A 19,282-nucleotide genomic window follows, 5' to 3' on the forward strand; every position below is an offset into this window, starting at 1 on the left:
TCATGTGACATCGTATGACATCACAAAGTGTCACAACAGTCAACACAGTGTAGTGGTGAAGAAGTTCCATCTAGTAAGAGTGTTTCTTTGGAGGCTAATACAACCATACGTCAAATAGATCTGGTGGAGTGCTAGACATTTTCAATGTCACTTTTCCTTTATATGAACAGGTTCTTGTTGGTGTTGTCAGCTTCTTTGATAATTGTTTCCTCTTCGATGGTCATTTTTGATATACTGAAAGATAAGACGTTAAGAAAGGTTAACAATTTATTTGTTGTAATCTTCTAGTTTCCTATCTGATCTGGTAAACACCATAAATCTAATTAGTACCTGATGTGTTGTCTTTTGTGCTTATCCTGTTTGTGTCTGCCTACCTGCGCTACAAGATCATCAAGTCAAACCTGTTTATCCATGAAGTTCAGAGAAATGTTGCAGGTAGGGAGAAGGCTGTCAGAGCTGGTAGATTGGTAGAAGTATAAAATTGGAGCAGGTGAAGACAACTATATCTGTCTTGATTACTGGGGACTTTGACGGATTGCTTGATTTATTCTTGATCACTCTTTTGGGGTTATGAATGCCTTGTCTTCTCCAGCGACACTGAAATAGTAGCTGTTTGCCTGATCTGCTGTCAGTTATTAAGCCATCCCTTTAACTTTGGGCTGTATAATAAGGAGATATGAAAGAAGTTTCCTACTTGTTATCCTAAGGGAAGTAGAGTAATTGTACTAATTGAGAGGCCATGAACTGAACAGTATATAATTAACCTTGTATCTCATAATATTTGTGTGTCTAGTTGTATTCAACTTACCCATGCTTTGTTATTTTCTTATTTATTTCCTTGTTATATTTGTACTGGGTCACAGTGAAATTTGGGGTAGATACCACGAGTGTTGCATTGAAAATAGGTAAATTTTCACGAGAATGAAATTTCCATTTTCAATGCAGCAAGAGTGGTATTTATCCCAAATTTCACTGCTGCCCATGCTATTCCAAGTTAACACCATAGTTGTACTTTGGTTGCCAAGCAACAGTTGTTAGGGTCTGGTTGCTATGGCTCAAATGGAGAATCAAATCAAATTAGCCCATAACTATTGGGACTTTTGTATGGGCAGTGAAACAGGTATGGTATTATTTGCACAAAAAATTTAAACAGAATTTTTAGTGGCTGACTGACTGAGTAACTGACTGATTCCTTCAGACAAGCATAACTTGATAATGGCTAAAACTACAGGCTTAATCTTTTCACTGTTTGACATCGCTTGTACCTTTTGGCAAGTCAGAGACTATGCCAACAGAGATAATCCTAAAGCAAGGGGTAGTCACTACACATAATTCTGTAGAGCGTGGATCAAAATCAAATCAAGAGATCAAGAGTGCAGTTGGCCATTAATCAAGTGATCAAGAAGTCCTTGAAAGTGGTGATCATGCTAATTCAAAAACAAAGCAAGATTTTTGAAAACTATGTGTTAAACTGTCTAGCAATCAAGGTCCTTTTCAGGTGAAATCAAGCAATCAAGATCTATTTTTGTCAATCATAAACCTTGATCTCATGGTTCTACAGGGCTATTGGTAGTGACTACCCCTTGTAAGATAAGCATAAGTATACAGGTTCACCTACATACTTTACATTCATTGTAGCAATAGCTACGACCAGTTGCCCAAATAATTATGTGATATATATTTAAAAACCTGAGTACAGTACTCCAGTCCACTAGTCCATGAAATACAACCGGGCCTGGGGCAGAAAGAGAAAGAGTAACCTCAAACCTAAGTTTTTCACATCTACATTCACATTAGACCAACAACATGGAAAGCACACTCAGCATGCTGAGGAGGTTGGTCCTGTATCATAGCCTTATGTGTGATTACATAATAAAACATGGCACCTGAAATTAGCATTGTTGTGTTGGGGTTGAATCAGTTGAACTTTTCTTTTAAGATTACGAGATATTTGATGACGAGTGACCAACCTTCATTTACTCAGCATGTACGTATGTTGTGCCCTTTCCTCTCAGCTTTGGATATTACCAAAACTGTTGCTTACTATGTACTACTTATTTTCTAAGATAGTGACAACTCGTTAATAGGGCCACCTTTGGGACCTGCAATATGTGGCCTTATTAGTGAGGTAGCCTTATTAATGAAAACCTCATTAATCTGGCCAAAAACAAAATTGCCTTATTATCAAGGTTTTCAACAAATCAACACCTGGTTATACTTACGTACACTACAGGTTTCATCATAATTCACAGATAGGATTATTCACTACTTGAGGCATAATGGCTGCTAAAAGCATGAAGCACACTGCTAAAACTATTGGCATGGCTTTTGGCAGGTACTCAGGAGCAGCAATTTTTGCAGTGATATATTGACTGTCTGTTCAACTGGCACCTTTATTACGGGAATATTCTGTTAGTTTTGCCAGTTTGGTCTTGCAGTATGTGGCCACTGGCCTTATTAATGAGGTGGCCCTATGAACAAAAATTAAATCAATGGAATAGTATGGAAGATACATTTATTTTCTGGACCTGGCCACTATAACAAGGTGGTCTTATCAATGAGGTGACCACTAAGTGAGGTTTCACTGTATGTACTGATCACATGGATTGGCATTCCTTTAGCACAATGTTTCTGAATCAAGACACGTGGTAGTGGTGCCACACTGTGAGTATAATGACAGGAAGAAATAAAATGCAATTTTCATGCATTCATTACATAAGGGATGCATTAGTATGCAATTACAATAAGAGATTATCTGACCATGGAGATGTGAGAATGTGAGATTGCACTTTAAATTGTGAGAATCATGGTATTGAATCTGACGCCTACAAGCAGTAAAGCTTAAACATCCAACGAATACTTATTACATTAATTTTATTCAATTGTACACAATTTGTGTTACATGATATTTTTGGATTAGAGCGCTGGATTAAGACATGGCTGGAGTTGCCAAGAGCAGGCTGTATGGGAGAAGCTGAAAATCGGTACGTGGATAAGTTAATTATTGAACCTCAAACCTTTTGCGGTTTAAAGGAAATTGAGCTAAAGGTCATGAACATACAGCAAAAAACCAACAGCATATCAAGACACACGGTAGTGTGTCGTGCTAGCCAACAAGCCGGTGTGCCACACCGTGAGTATATTAACAGAAAGAAAACACGATTTTCATACCATTGTAGCTCTGTATTCCCTTATCCGATTGATACCACATTTTCTACAGACGTGCCGACTAGGTAGGGGAGTCTACATTCCAAATTTGAAGAAAATTGCTCCAGCCATTTCTGAAATACGAGCGGCCAAAGTTTGGGTTTTTTCTTAATTTTTTTTTCTTTTTCTACTTCTTTTCGCACACTTTGCAAAATCCACCATAAAACACGAATGCATGCTCCAATAGGGCTGGAATTTGGCACACTTAAAGGGCTCATTAAGGCAAATCTCAGTACCACGTTTGGTAGGAATCCGATGAATATTCACGGTGTTATGACCGATTATTTGTGTAAAATAAGGTCGAAGTTCTGTCACACCCACAGGGTAAACCCCTTGAAGGAGTGAGCTGAAAATTGCTATGTAGATGGAGTAACTATCATAGGAGTGCCTTTTTGTGGTTTGAAAGGAATCCAGATAACGGTAATCGAGATATGACACAAAATCCAACCTGTGTCACAATTACGCGATCGATTTTTATGAATAAAAAAAACTATTAGTTTTCATTCCTACCAGGCAAACCGCTTAGAGCAATAAGCTGAAAATCGGTGTGTAGCTGGAATAATCATCATAGAAAGTGCTTGCAGTAGTACAGAAGAATCGGAATACAAACCACTGAGTTATGATTCCAAAGCCAACTACGTGTAGCATATGCGAGATCGCGATACTGTAATAGAACAGTCACCCTAATAGAGCATTCAGCTACGTTTATAACTTAGCCATTATAGAATTATATTACATTGCAAGTTATTCTGTAGGAAGTTCAGCTACAAACAGTTAATCTTATAGACAATTTAGCTACAAGCAAGTCACCCTGTAGAGAGTTCAGCTACAAATATCTCGCTGTAGAGATTCAGAACATTATAAGTCACACTGAAGCTGTAAACAAGTCACCCTGTAGAGAGTTCAGCTACAACAAAAATCACTCTGTAGAGAATTCAGCTACAAACAAGTCACTGTGTAGAAAGTTCAGCTACAAAAAAGTTACCCAGTAGACAGTTCATCTAGATCAGCTACAAACAAGTTACTTTATACAATGTTCAGCTACAAGTAAGTCACTCTGTAGAAAGTTCAGCTACAAGCAAGTCACTCTGTAATACAAACAAGTCACCGTGTAGCTGGAGAGTTTAACAACCAATCAAAAAAAACCACCCTGTAAAGAGTTCAGCTATACAAACAAGTTATAATTTTATCTCTATAGAGAAAGTTATAACTCTATAGAGAGATCAGCTAGAAACAAGTCATCCAGTAGAGAGATCAGCTAGAAGATATCACCTTAGAGAGAGTTCAATTACAAATAACTACCATGTAGAGAATTCAGCTGCAAATAAATCACCCTGTAGAGAGTTCAGCTACAAACAGATCACCCTGTAGAGAATTCAGCTAGAAACAATTCACCCTGTAGAGAGATCAGCTAGAAGGATCACCTTGTAGAAAGTTCAACTACAAACAAATCACCCTGCAGATAGTTCAGCTACAAACAAGTTACACTATAGAGAGATCAGCTAGAAACAAATCATCTTGTAGAGAGTTCAGTCGCAAACAAATCACCCTGTAGAGAGTTCAGCCACCCTGTAGAGAGTTCAGCTAGATCACGTCACTTTGTAGAGAGTTCAGCTACAAAGAAACCACCATGTAGAGAGTTCAGCTGCAAACAAATCACCCTGTTGAGAGTTCAGCTAGAAAAAAATCTGGTGGTAGGTTAATGGTAAAATTTTAATTACAACAATTCAGGTGAATTTGGTGCCGAATCCTAGTGGAGGGGGCAATGCAAATTCTCCGGAATTGTTGTAATTAAATTTTTTGCCATTAACCTACCATCACAGCCATTTCTTGGCTGCCACCTTGGGTTTCACATCTTTTTTCACCTTGGCCTTTTTGGGGGCCGCACTCTTTTTTTACAGCTTGGCTGTTTTGGTTTAGATAACAATCACACGATTGAAATTAGCTAATAAAAAATGTTTACTTGCCATACCTATCAACAAACTGCTCAGAGGATGTGTTCTATTAGAGTCATACAAAATTCTGAAAATAGGATATCAAGTGTGTTGTGCACAAGTGTGTCGCGCTGTGGGCAACATAGTCATTTATGGAACCAGAAAATTTTCATGCATCATTTTCAGCCTTTTACAGGCGAGACCCTTCTAGGCAACAGCTAATAAGATGAGGATGGAGCTCGTGTGGATGTTTTTGCTTCAGTATTCTGGGGAGGTAAACATCAGAAGGCATTTTCTGATGTCAAAGTGTTTAATACTAATATCAATGCACCTTATTATAAGTATCCTCTCTTTATCAATGCTTTTAACGTGAGAAACAACAGAAGTACGCATGAACAATGTATTAGGGAAATTGAGATGGGTTCTTTGTAATTTCAACATTAAGGGATGGTATGGGTCATGCTGCTGCTGTATTTTACAGAAGACTTTCTTTGCCTCTCTTCAGAAGGAGTTTTCTATTATAGTTCTGTGATGTCATCTCTGCGTTGTAAGATTAGTTATTCTTTGTTACACTGTGCTATTATGTGTTTGAGAGAAGCTAACAAATGGCCGTGTGGATTATTAAAATTTATTAGTATTAACATCATTGCAGCCATTTGTTGGCCGCTACCTTTAATTTCACAACTTTTTTCACCCAGGTTTTTTTAAGGTTGTACCTTTTTCACAGCTTGGCTTTTTTGTGTGAATACTTATATACCAGTGTCTAGATTTACTACTGTAATAGAGCATACATGCTATAAAGCATTGACAGAATAGCATTATTATATCTTCAGGTATGTGTATCGTATAATTACTGTCAACAGTTGATCATATCTAAGTATTGTACTGTACCGTATAGTAGGGACCACAAAGGTGTAGGCATGGCCCACGAAAAAACATCACCCAAAAATCAGCCTCAATTTTCCCTGATGATGAGGCAGTATTGGTTAGGTTAAAACTAAGCCAGGGTACCAACAGGGGGGTTTCCAGGGCTTTTAGGAAGCCCCTTGGATTTTACACAGTACTTGAAACATTAAGAAATTGAAACTTCAGGTTTCCAGAATCTGGAAGCTATCATGGAACAAGACACATTTTAAACTTTTATCTTAGTTAAAATATAGTTTGAATGTGATAGCAACACTGACAGCATTGTTCTGAATTATGATTTTGGTAAAAAGATTGAGATACTCCAATAGAACTGTCAGGCAATACAAACTAGTGTCTAATATAACAGTCACTTAGCTGTAGTGGAAACCCCTATTCAAAACTCCTGCATACGCCCTGTAAACCCAAACAAACTTTCAAATTGACTCAAAATGCTTTCAAAAAGTTGCTACAGAAAAGTTTAAAAACAAAATTATTAAACAGATTTCTCTAATGCATGACTGACTGACTGACTGATGTCTTTAGACAAGTGTAACAGGATAATAACTAAAGATACGGGCTCGATTATTTCACTGTTCGACATCGCTTCGGCCTGAGAGGTGCCTTTTGGCATACTGCAGTGCATAAAATGCATTCTTCGTGGACTTAACAGTGTCCTCCTTTGTGTTCCATTCATCAATGAAAGGTGTCGATTTGGTAGTAGCACATGATGGCTTCCCTTCATAATGAAAACTGTCTGTAGTTTTCATAGTGGTTACTTTGATTGCAGAGGTACTTTTCGACCAATTCTTGATTTGTAATGCTGTGTATCAGGTTAAACATAGCTGACAACTAAACGTAAGTTATATGTCACTTTTCAGATGATAATTGGTAGCTGTGGTGCATGGTACCATTTCTTTTGATGCAGTATGCGTGGGTTCACCAGTCATAATAATTTTATTTTACAACAAACAAGTACACAAAATGTTTTGAATTCTCAACTACCTTAGCACTCGATAAAAAGTACCGAAACAAGCTGGAGTAGTGCACAATATTAAATCACAGTAAAACAATAAAAGTATATATCCCTACTATGCTCTTCTTATGGTATCTTCAGCACATTAGGTAGGGATGCACCAATTTTGCCAGCAAAAGTTTTGGAAAAATATGTTGGTAAAAAACAAAGAGCTAAATACTGGGAAAATAGGTGGAAAATTGGAAAAATGGGCACTAAGGAATGGCAACTTAGCACATTTTGTATGATAAAGATCGAGATACTCTAATAGAACAGTCACATATAGTATTAGGACAACATATGCTTGTAGGAAATGGTGACTAAAGATCAAGATACTCTAATAGAGCAGTCACTATGTAAGAAACATTCTAATAGAGCAGTCACACATGCTTGTAAGCTTGAGATAATGCAATTAATTTCTACTGATGCTCAGCAAAACAGAAAATTTTGAGCAAAATAAGTTAAAAATAAAAGAATTGCTGGAAAGAAAAATAGATGGGAAAAAAAAGCAAAATAGGCTCATCCCTAACAGTAGGGACATAACACTTCTTATTGTTTTATTGTGATTTAATATCATGCACTACTCCAGCTTGTTTCAGTACTCTTATCGATGTGCTATGATCCCTACTCTAGTTGCAATTTTTGTATGCTTGTTAAACATGTTGTCACGTCCCTTCTACTTCCAGAGAATGAAGCAATTCTACAAGAGAGCTGAAAAGGAACTTGGCAAGTTAAAGGACAAACATAAAACTGTAAGGAGATCATGTGATTCCTGTACTTTGTCATGTGATGTCGCTGTTGCTCTAGCAAATGGCCCAATTTACACAGAAACATTCTAAGAAATCATCAGAAAATGTAAGTGTGTGTGTAGTGTATTTTGTGTGTACGTAGTATATGTGTGTAGTGTATTTTGTGTGTAGTGTGTGTGTTTGTGAATGCATACATAGTGTGTGCATGTGTTTGTGTGTGTGTGTGTGTGTGTGTGTGTGTTTGTGTGTGTGTAGTGCATGCATGCATGTGTGTGTGACCTAAAATGTATACAATGGACACCTCTCTCTACTGGTTTTATGTTTTATTCAATAAATATTTCAGGGGTAAATATACAGAGCCAGACCTTATGGGACCAAATCTTTGCCAGTAAATGTGAGATTATTGAGAGGTTCTACCATAATAATATATACCAACATGTTATTATCTAACAGAAAGGAGAGGATCAAATTAGAGCAGAAGAAGCACTTGTAGCCAACCACAAACAACAAATAACACAACTTGAATCTCAATTAATAGAAGAGGTAATGTGCGTACCATATGTAATTCATGGTCCATTGTATTGTTTATGTGTGTGGTACCCGAAAACCGAACGCCTGTGTGCTAGTTTGAACCAATTTGTTCTTTTAATGAACTGTATTCATTTGTGATACATATATTTGCTTCATAATATTGTCTTCAAATTGTAATATCATATTTAAGTTATTGCTCCTTTGCTGTATTTCCATAATATTTCTGATTAATTTTCATAGGAATAGCAACCGGGGGGACTTGCAATTTTCTGATTGTAAATTCAAAAAGATTGAGATACTCTAATAGAGCAGTCAGTTACTCTAATAAAGCAGTCACAATATTCAGAGAAGCAGCGTAGCAAACTATGAAGTTGTGAATAAGGATTTTTATATGGTTTATAAGCCATTGTTAGCAGATGTTGACTCTTTTTTTTGGCTCCTCAACACCAAACTAGCTAGAGCACTCTATCTATACGCCTATGATTTTTATAGGCAAAGTATGTCCACTCTGTTCTCTAGTAATTATTTTCTGTTATTCTTCCTACAGCGTTACAGAGAGATGGTGATGGTATTATCAACACAACATGAAGATCAGGTTAAAGGGCTGAGGAAGACTCAAATTAAGTGAGTACTAACTATATAGTACTGTGTTAGCAGAAAATATGACATGGAATTAAATTTGGCAGCTGGAAAACTTTTGCTGTAATTGTCAAATTTTAATCTGCCAAATAGCTAACTGGCTAGCTATAGTTTCTTTTATGTTTGATTTAGCAAAGTGACATTTGCTTTGTAGTTCGTGTTTTGTTGGCAAGTAAATGCGTTGCTCTTTTGAAATACTCAAAGAAAAATGGGATAGTTGAATTCCAAGCTAATGAACATTTGTAGTTTTTGATATCGATGACAACCAAGTTTAATACTGAAAGTGTAGAGAAATTGTGACTGGATCTGCGAAAAAAGGACATAATTGCACAAGCCTAAATTTACAGTATAAAGCATTGAATACGTTGGGTGAAATACTTGCGTATTATTGAAAAATTCTGTAATTCATTTTTTAACCCCTCTTTTATAATGAATGAAGGGACTAACAATAAAAACTAGGGATATCATCTTATTCAGCTGCTCAAGAGGAGTTGGAAAATCTTAGTTTTGTTACAGTAGACCCAAGGACACATAAGTTATGAGTGTCTGTTTACGTCATGTCGAAGCGATCGTACGTGATCAATTTTTCTTCACGAATTTCGTCTTTGTATACAGTGAAGAAGGGTGACTAAAGGAAACACTTACCCAGTAATTGATTCCCCTTTTCATGGTGAACATGATGGTGAAATTTGTGGCTCCGTTTTTGTGAGCACTTGTAATTTATTTTCCCTATACTTGCTGTACAAATCAATTTTTCTGTTGTTGCTACTTTGTAGGGCTGTAACTCCCAAAGTTATTGGCATATGAAGCTGAAAATTTGCCAGTGGATACGCTAAGTAGATTATAATATTTAATAGACAGGAATTTGAAAAAAATGCGATTATGTCCTGTTTTGATTATGTCCTGTTTTCGCAGGTATGCTCTTAAGAATGATCCCACAGCCACAGCGAGGCATAGTGCTAGAGCAGTACCTAATCCTGATTGTATGTGATACATTCATAGTGCAGGTTACTGGTTGCAAATTTGAGGCATATTGTTAAATGCACCAGATCTTTTCCCATTGAATTTTCTGCTTTTACAATTGTGTTGTGTGTAAAGTGTGTGTATTGTGGGGCCGTCTGTCTAAACTGGCCAATAATTCCCAAATGTGTTGGTAACGTCAAGGTCAGTTATGAACACTGTTTAATGTAGGGAAGAGGAGAAATACAAGAAATTGATAGTATCAGTCAATTCTAACCAGATATCTACCAAACAAAAAGACAGGTTAGTAGCCTATATACAGTACACAATGTTATAGTGTAGTGTAACTCTATATACCAGTCTGTCTGTCTGTGTGTAATAATCACTTCAATTTGATTATGCAGTTGCTGATTTGTCTTTAAAATTTAACCCATCACCACATAGATAAGCTCCTGTCAGTAGATCTATACAATTTGTGACTGGGCCTGCGAAAATAGGGCAAGTGGGCACAAACTACACCTTTTCATCTAACAGTTCATATCTCAGTACTGGAACAGAATATGTGACCGGGCCTGCGATAATAGGGCATGTGGGCACATGATTTTTGCCTACTTTTTCACACTTTCATCACTCATAACTTTTTGTACCATCATGCTATGGCATTGCAATTTTCAGCTTGTAGTAAGCATTTAATTGGCATCATGATGCAAGTTACAGAATGGAAATATACTTTTCCAGTACTAAGATATCACCTGTAGAGTGATTGGGTGTAGTTTGTGCCCACATGCCCTGTTTTCGCAGGCCCGGTCACATATTTGCATTCTGTAACTTGCACCATAAAGCCAATTAACTGCTTACTAAGAGCGGAAAATTGCATTGCCATAGCATAGTGCTACAAAAAGTTATGCATGATGAAATTGTGCAAAAGTAGGCAAAAATCATGTGCCCACATGCCCTATTTTCGCAGGCCCAGTCACATTTGAATTTCTTTACAATTTGAAAGGCACCACAAACTGCACCCCACGTAATAGAATAAAAACTTACAAGACATGAAAGTTTAAAAGAGTTGACAAATTTGTATTTGTCAACATTTCCTACTATCACAGTCCCAGTCACTAATACAAGTGGTGTATACACTAAGACTAGTCTACACTCATACACTACACATATCCAATGTAATGTATTTACATACCGTCCAACAGGATAGGAGAGGCTGCAGTAAAACATCAACTATTAGAAGTGTCCAGAAAATGTGCAGAGAAAATACAAGAGGTTGGTGTGTACCTTAATAATAAATAATTTACTAACACCTGTTGCAGTTATGTGTGTGTGTGTGTATATGTATGTGTTGTCTGGAAAATCCTCAGATTGTTATTGGTCAACAAATTTAAGCACTTCAAAGTCAACTAAATTGGCTTGATGACAAACGTTAATGACCACATTAATGCTCATTTTCAGCATCTTGAAGGAAAGTTGAAAACCAGCTCTGTACCTGCAGAAAGTACTATTTCTATACCAAGCACAACTTTCCCAATTACTGAAACAATGACTACCCATGTAGTTTGTGAATACAGAGACAGCAAAACCCGTAAAATGAATGTAATAATACATAATTAGTACATTAATTAATAACCTTCCCCTAATTAAACTGTATAGGCATTGCAGAAAAATAAACTTAATTAGGTTAATTTTACTTGTTATTAAACTTAACTTAATTAGTTCCCCTAAACTTTTCCCTAATTAATGCAAGAGTCCACTGCCACTAAACCATTTGTAGATAAAAAAATTTTTATACAATGAATACCAGTTACAGAACAGATTTAAGAAATTTAACAAGACTTCTACATGACGTTTTACCTTTTCACAGAGAATAATTAATAACTGGGAATTTGAAATTGCCACTTGCCCTAATGTACTAAGTTTTAAGACTAATTTAGATCATTTTTTGTATAATCAATGTTTTTCTTAATTGAAATTGGCTTTATAAGACTGTGTCTTCTTTTAACCAATTATACATAATAATACCATACCTGTTTCACTGCCCATAGAAAAGTCTCAATAGTAGCAGTGAAATTTATCCCATATTTCACTGGTAGCAGTGAAAAAGTTATAATTGCAATTTTATTGGCTAGAATTTATGTTAACAATGTAGCACCAATTAGTGTTTACACGTGTTTAGTACATAGTGACAACTTGCGTACATAGCAATGTACAGCATGTGTATATGCAGCGAGTATGGTATTAACTGGGAATAGCAATGAAATTTGGGATAAATACCACTCTTGTTGCATTGAAAATGGAAATTTCACTTGGCTTCGCCTCATGAAATTTTACCCATTTTGAATGCAACACACATTGTATTTATCCCAGATTTCATTGCTACCCATGCTATAACTAGTGCTAATAATATAATGCTGCATTCACACTAGCGCAATGGCACAGCTCGGTGTGGCATGGTTCGGTAAAAAGTGCAGTGTGAACTGTCACTGAACTGTGCCCAACCAAACCGAGCCAGTCTACTTGATACAGCCAGGCCAGCACAGTACGGTACAATAATATCCAATATAAATGCATAAAACAGTTATTTTATTGCTTGCATGCTCAAAATTGTAATGGCCACTGTTAACTGGACCCTAGAAGAAACATACAAGCTAATCAGCTTATGAAGTGAGGATGTCATGCAAGAACAACTGGAAGGTTGTCATAGGAATAGTTCTGTGTTTTGTCAAGATTGTTGATGGATTATGTTTGGATGGTTTCACATGTACCCTGGAGCAATGCAGGGACATAAAAAGTTTAGAGCAGAATACAAAAAGATTCGTGACAAAAGAGAGACAACCAGACAGGGGCAGTACCCGGAACAGGAGTACTTTGATGCTATGCATAAAGTAATAGGAGCAAAACATTTGACTGAGCCACCTGTTGTACTGGAGAGCTTCACTGACTCACAAACTGTGGAGAGCATGGGACTAGCTGAGACTCAAGACATGTCTAGGGAGGTGGTTGATGAAGGGTCTACTAGCCCTGCTGCAAGTCATTCGTCAGGTGGTCATTCTTCAAGTACCGGTAGTCATTCATCAGGCACTGTTCATACCAGTGTGGATGGTGATACACATGCTTCTGGTGGTAAGGGCAAGTCTAAGAAGAGAAAACTATGTAAAAGAGAAGCTACTAATGAAAGTTTGGAAAAAATGATAGATATGCAGATGAAGAGCGATAAGTTAACAGTAGACCTGGAAGAGAAGCGTATGAGATTGGGGGAGAGACAAATGTAACGTGATGCCCAAAAGCGCCGTGAGGAGAGAGATTTTCAATTCCAGATGATGCAAATGTTTACCCAAGGTCACTTACCTCACCCTGGACCCCCACCACCACCACATTACCAACCCTTTAGTACCTTTGATCCTGATTATGATCCAGATGCAACACAAGATGGATTGTAAATCTATGTGTTGTGGTATGAGTTTATCTACTGTATGTACACATAATAATAGTTACTGAAGCATGTACATACATCATCATAATCTATAATATCTATTAGTTGTGTTGAAAGTATTCCATCAAAGCATTTCTCACATTTTGTGATGGTCTAGTAGCTGTATCTCTGGCAATGGTATCTGGTTGATCATAATTATCTTCCCCATTCTGTACCCATGTATCATTAAAGTGTTTGCCATGGATTTCACATAAATTATGTTGTGAAGTATACAAGCAGCAGTGATAACATGTGGGATGTTATTGACATTCATGTCATTCCTTTTCATCAAGCAGTGCCATCTTCCCTTGAGTCAACCAAATGCTATTTCAACTACAATCTGTGCCCTGCAACACTATAATTGTAATTTCTTTGGTTGCTGGTCAAATTTGCATTGTGAGCAAAGGGTTTCATTAACCATAACTTCAAAGGGTAGGCTGAGTCACCAATCATGTATAGTGGAATGCTAACTCCAAATACAGTAATGGTGTTGTTAGACAAGATATGGTGGTGTTCAATCTTATCATAGAGAGTAGAAATAGTAAAAACTCTTGCATCATGGACACTTCCTGGCCATCCTATACACACATCTAGGAAACGGTAATTGGCATCGAAACCTCCTTGTGTTAATATTGAATACCAACCCTTTCTATTGTAATAGTCTGTGTGCAAATGATTTGGTGCAGAAATTGTTACATGACAGCCATCAATAGCTCCAACACACTGAGGGCCACTCCATTTTGTTTTGAACTCATCCACAACACTAGTCAGGCAATTACCAGTGGGGAATTTAATGTACTCCTTCAATAATACATCCACTACAGAATGGCAGGTTTCATGTACTATTTTACTCACAGTTGAACGTGCAATGCGAAGCAAGTGGGCAATTGTACGATATTTAATTGTAGTTGCCAAGCACCAAAAAGTAACAGCAACTCGTTGTAAAATATTCTTTACTTTATCATTTGTGATACTGCATGAAATCATTAAGAATTATGACTGCTCTAGGCTTTTATTTGAGATGTGGCATTAATTTTGTTGAGATAATGGTCTATACCCTCCTACCCTGGCAACAAAATGGGACCAGGAATTGATATGGGACTGGTTGTAATTTTAGGCAATGTTTGATTTTAAATGAATTACACTAGATAATTAGTTGAAACAGTAGCTATTTAGTTGAAATACAGTAGTTATTTAGGAGAAATATGGTTTGAAATATAAAATGACTAGTTTAGCCACTTTAGAGTTTTAGTGTCATGTTTCTGGCTTCCTGCTACACAGGCTTTCAGTAGCCTTCTTGCAGGTCCCTAATAAACAACCCTAATGACACATGAAAAATCAATATCATTTAAGTACTGGTTCAATGCAGATGAAATCCAGGCTGTATGGCTCCTCAAGTACTTGCCTAGACCACAAGCTGTCTCATCATCTGGTCTGGATTTGGCTTTCAGTAGCCTTCTTGCACTAATAAATACAGTGGTTTAGTTTTACACCATAGTTATTTAGTTGAAATACAGTTGTTATTTAATTGAAATACAGTGGTTAATTAGTTGAAATACAGTTCTTATTTAATTGAAATGTAGTGGTTAATTATAGTTGAAATACAGTTCTTATTTAATTGAAATACAGTAGCTAATTAGTTGAAATACAGTTACAGGCACTACACCAAAAAGAAATGGAGACATTGACAGATAATCAGAAGAAGATACTAGACCAACTAATGAAGGACAAAGAGAAGGTAGGATGAACACCACAACTACATACATGTGTGTATGACTGCTCCTATGAAAACCAGGCAACTTTCTTGAGTCATAACATTTTATGTCAGTATGCTATGGCTATGAAATTTGTAAAATTTAATTGACTTTATAGTATGCAAGTTACATACTGTAGTTATTGTATTCTGAATTACAATCTATTGCTCAAGTGTAACATTGCAGTGACTCACTCAGGCCATGAGAGTAATTGAATTACTTGACGAGTACTGTAACATACTCACTCCTGTAGTCCACATGTAGTGTAGCTACTAGAATACAGTGTATGATCACGAGTGGTAAAACTATCAGTTTATTTAAACCTGTTTGGTGCCCCTTTCATGAAGAAGTGAATAAGAGAATAAATCAATCTAGATTGAGTTGTAGTGATATTAGACTACAACAAGTTTGATACTGAAATTTGATTGGCTGAAAACGTGGTCTCTAAATCTCGTAGAGCCACGGTCATGTCCAATAGAGACCACGCTCTGAGGCGATACGAAACACGATAATTACGCGCCTGTAACATTGGCAAAGCATGGGCATTTAAATGGCTAGTAACAGCCGTACTGAATTGGAGGGAGGTGTAATGGGCTTGTTTGTACTAATCAACACTACATTACTTGCTTACAAGCAGCTGTCGAGGCACAACAACAGCAACAATGAGTTGTAGTCCACTCGCTGAGTCCAGTACTTCGATACATAGCACGCGCCTGTAACATTGGCAACACATGGGCGTTTAAACGGGTAGCAACAGCCACGCGAGGTCCCGCCATGTCGGGAGGTGTAGAGGGCTTGTTTCTAGTAATTAGCCATACATTTCCTATTTACAAGCAGCTGTCAACTCAAGGTACAATAACGAGTTGTAGTCTAAATAAGTTAGACGTCAAGAACCACTGGGTTCTACGGGATTTAGAAAACCCTCAGGCCCTTAGTAGCGCCCTCGCTGCGCTCAGGCGCTACAGCCCAGGGCCTTCGAGTTTTCTAAATCCCGTAGAACCCTGGTTCTTGACGTCTAACTATTATATAGAAGCCGATAATTAGCTGTTTTTCCATTATCAGTGTAATGGTCTATGCCAGCAGATTTTTTGGCTATTCGGTTTCAGTGGCTGTAGTACCACTGGAGTGCTGGTATCAAATTCTCTGGCATATGCTTAGGTGGGCAATTGGAAACAGTGGAAATGGAAACGGAAATGGTCAAATCGTCATATAAAGGTACCCTAGAGTAAAACCCTTGTTTAGTGGCCACCTCTTGAAGACCGCCTTCTTATAAAGACACTTTTGTACAAAGACCACATTGTAATTAGATCTCAAAAATGGCTAAGGACCACTTTGTGGTCACTTTCGATAAAGACCACCTCTTTTTTACATGGTAATATTTGGTAAGCTTCAAACATGTCTATTTCATGACTCAAATCAATGTCATCTTTTTGTCCACACTTCACTCATATCATACCAACTTGTTCAGTACTTTTTATCAATGTGCTATGGTACCTACTCTAGCTGAAAATTCCAAATTTTTTCATGTACTTGCAGGGGCGGATCCAGACTTTTAAAAAGGGGGGTTCCACTCTGGAATTGCAACTTCAGCCTAGCTGTAAGTTGAAGACCAAAAAAAAAGGTCATCACCTGCTGACAATAGCTACCCCTCACTATAGATGCCCTCACCAACTATATTTCCTTATAACTAGATACAAAGCTTGCTACACTGCTCCTCAAATGACTATTGTGACTGCTCTATTAGAGTATCTCGAGTAAGAAAGGCTCTTTCAAAAGGGGGGTTCCATGGAACCCTTTGAACCCCCCCTGGATCCGCCCCTGACTTGTTTAGGAGAGAATCTAGTTAATCACACAGAATATCTGTTATCAACACCTTGACCTTTGCTTTGCCTATGCCTCGGGTTGATAACAGCAATATCCTACTCATGGTGGGGTTTAAATGTAAAATTCTCTTTGCTTTTCTGGACTGTTAGTTGTTATTTTTCAACTGTGGCTGGTTCATCAGTCTCACACAACTGTGCTTCAGCTTCATAAAAATTTTTGGATCCTAAAAGTGAGCATTTAATACAGTAGATTGTTGAAATAACACAAACATCAGACAACAAATGACAACTGCCTGAAAAGAAGTATGAGGTGCACTACATAAGCAACTTTACTCACATCTTTTGGCATTTTTTGAAGCAATTCAACCTCAGCATCTTAAAATACATATTACGAGTACCTTAACACATGTGCAGTAATTGCCTTCTATATAAACCATACTCAGAGAATAGTGTATTGTGAGGTACTTGATACTGTAATTTGCTTTTTTTTTGTTGTAAAATAATTTTGTATGCAAATTTGTATTAAAATTTCTTGCACAAAAAATTTTATACAAGGTCGAACTACTCTAATAGAGCATCATTCACACAAATCATTATTTACGCAAATTTTTTTTGCTCAAAAATAAAGCAAATTATATATGGTATTTGCAATTCTTTCATCAAGTAACGAGTATCGTACAATGGTCACTTACCAGGCAAGTATAGAACAAGTGAGTGCAATATTACTCTTGAGTGGTATCGTATATGATGGGATGTATTTTGTTCTCACATGACTTCACTGCCATGTGTCTTGGTGATAATATTTTGATAGGAACTGAAACAATATCAACCACCATCACCAGCTGACAAGGTGGTGCCAGAGACCAATGCTAACAACATCGATAACATTTGGGACTTCTAATAATATTATACTATTAAACTACTACCTCAATAGTCGCTATGTGTGTAATTACATTTTTGTAGTTGTATTTTGTTATTTATTATTACATATCAAAGTTTATTTTGTTGTAATTGTATGCCATTAGGTACAACTTACAAATAAACTAATGACATTGGTGGTTTAAAATTTTGGAAGTGATAAGCTCATACTTGTTTGAAAATGTTGTCTTTTGGTTGGTCTTATGAGTTTGTTAGTCAAACAAATGTATTGTCCAAGTGCGCAAGCTATTCAAAATCTTCCCACATCAATACTGGATGGTTGAGATACTCATAATGATTTAAAGCATGATAACTGCTGTAGGGAGAAATTGACAATGATTTCTGTTACATACAACTGATCGACTTACAATTAAAATTATACTGCCCTCTCCCAAGTGTAGTTATGTAGTATAACATTCTTGTAGCTTCTTGTAGTGGTGAGGTGATAGTGTTTTGTGCGATGTGATCCACTAATAGTATTACATGATACTAATAAACAATGTAACGTTGTCTGCATGCATTAACATTAGCTATTCGTGCAGTATATAGCTATGACCATTTAGAATAATTAATTTTTTGTTTGGTTTAAGTTCCATAGAAAACCATGATCATCAGCAGATGGTCTTCTGTCTTGGCCTGCGTCAAATATGCCAGCATAATATTTATGCTGGAGTGGTATGCCAGAATAATGCTAGCATGTTAGGTTGATATATCAAACCCATGACAATAGATTGGTAGAGCAGTTAGTGGAAATTGCAAAGTGCAATAGAGCACTCAAACACTTGTACATAGCTCCTCAGATTGATACTCTATAATAGAACAGTCACTTTGAAGTGGAACACTGTAATAGAGCATACAATGGTTAAAATATTCCAGCATAATTGTAAGAAATGTTGCTAACCTAGGAGCATATATATACAACCTTAATGGGAAAACTGATCAGCATTATAAGAAAAATTATGGAAAATTCATGAAGGAAAAATTTTGAGCACACTTAACTGAGGCCTATTTCTGTCAAACAGTCAGACAATCTGGACTATTGAGTACGACAGATAGAGTGTCAAACACAATAAAATTAAATTATGAAGACAATTAACTAAATTAATGCATTGTATCAAATGGGAAAGCCTTGTTTAGATAGCTATTGCAATTTCTTTGCTTCTACAGATTGACCAGTTGTTAATAATGATAATCCTACAAAGACGTCATACATGCAGTGTTTCAGTATCTGAGCTTTATATAATAGTAGTTTCTGAGGAAAAGATACAGTGATGTAATAATTAATATAGATAATCCGGCACACACACATTTGAGTGCAATTAGGGAATAACTGTACTCGTAACAGCCTAATTAATGTGCTTGGCTTCACCCTAT

At 36.8% G+C, this 19,282-nt stretch overlaps 1 protein-coding gene across 1 annotated transcript in view; it reads left to right on the forward strand.

Annotated features, from left to right (window-relative positions):
* Positions 1 to 18,067, forward strand: part of LOC136247677 (1-phosphatidylinositol 4,5-bisphosphate phosphodiesterase beta-4-like) — a 74,106-nt gene extending 56,039 nt beyond the window's left edge. The window contains exons 30-37 of the mRNA XM_066039505.1: positions 7,746 to 7,811; positions 7,867 to 7,914; positions 8,262 to 8,351; positions 8,887 to 8,963; positions 10,170 to 10,241; positions 11,141 to 11,210; positions 15,065 to 15,151; positions 17,802 to 18,067. Coding sequence (XP_065895577.1) covers positions 7,746 to 7,811; positions 7,867 to 7,914; positions 8,262 to 8,351; positions 8,887 to 8,963; positions 10,170 to 10,241; positions 11,141 to 11,210; positions 15,065 to 15,151; positions 17,802 to 17,891 — 600 coding nt within the window. The 3' untranslated portion in view covers positions 17,892 to 18,067. The remainder of the gene's footprint in view (positions 1 to 7,745; positions 7,812 to 7,866; positions 7,915 to 8,261; positions 8,352 to 8,886; positions 8,964 to 10,169; positions 10,242 to 11,140; positions 11,211 to 15,064; positions 15,152 to 17,801) is intronic.
* Positions 18,068 to 19,282: the final 1,215 nt, after the last annotated feature.

This window comes from Dysidea avara, chromosome 2 (assembly GCF_963678975.1).
Source record: "Dysidea avara chromosome 2, odDysAvar1.4, whole genome shotgun sequence".
Lineage (NCBI taxonomy): Eukaryota > Metazoa > Porifera > Demospongiae > Dictyoceratida > Dysideidae > Dysidea > Dysidea avara.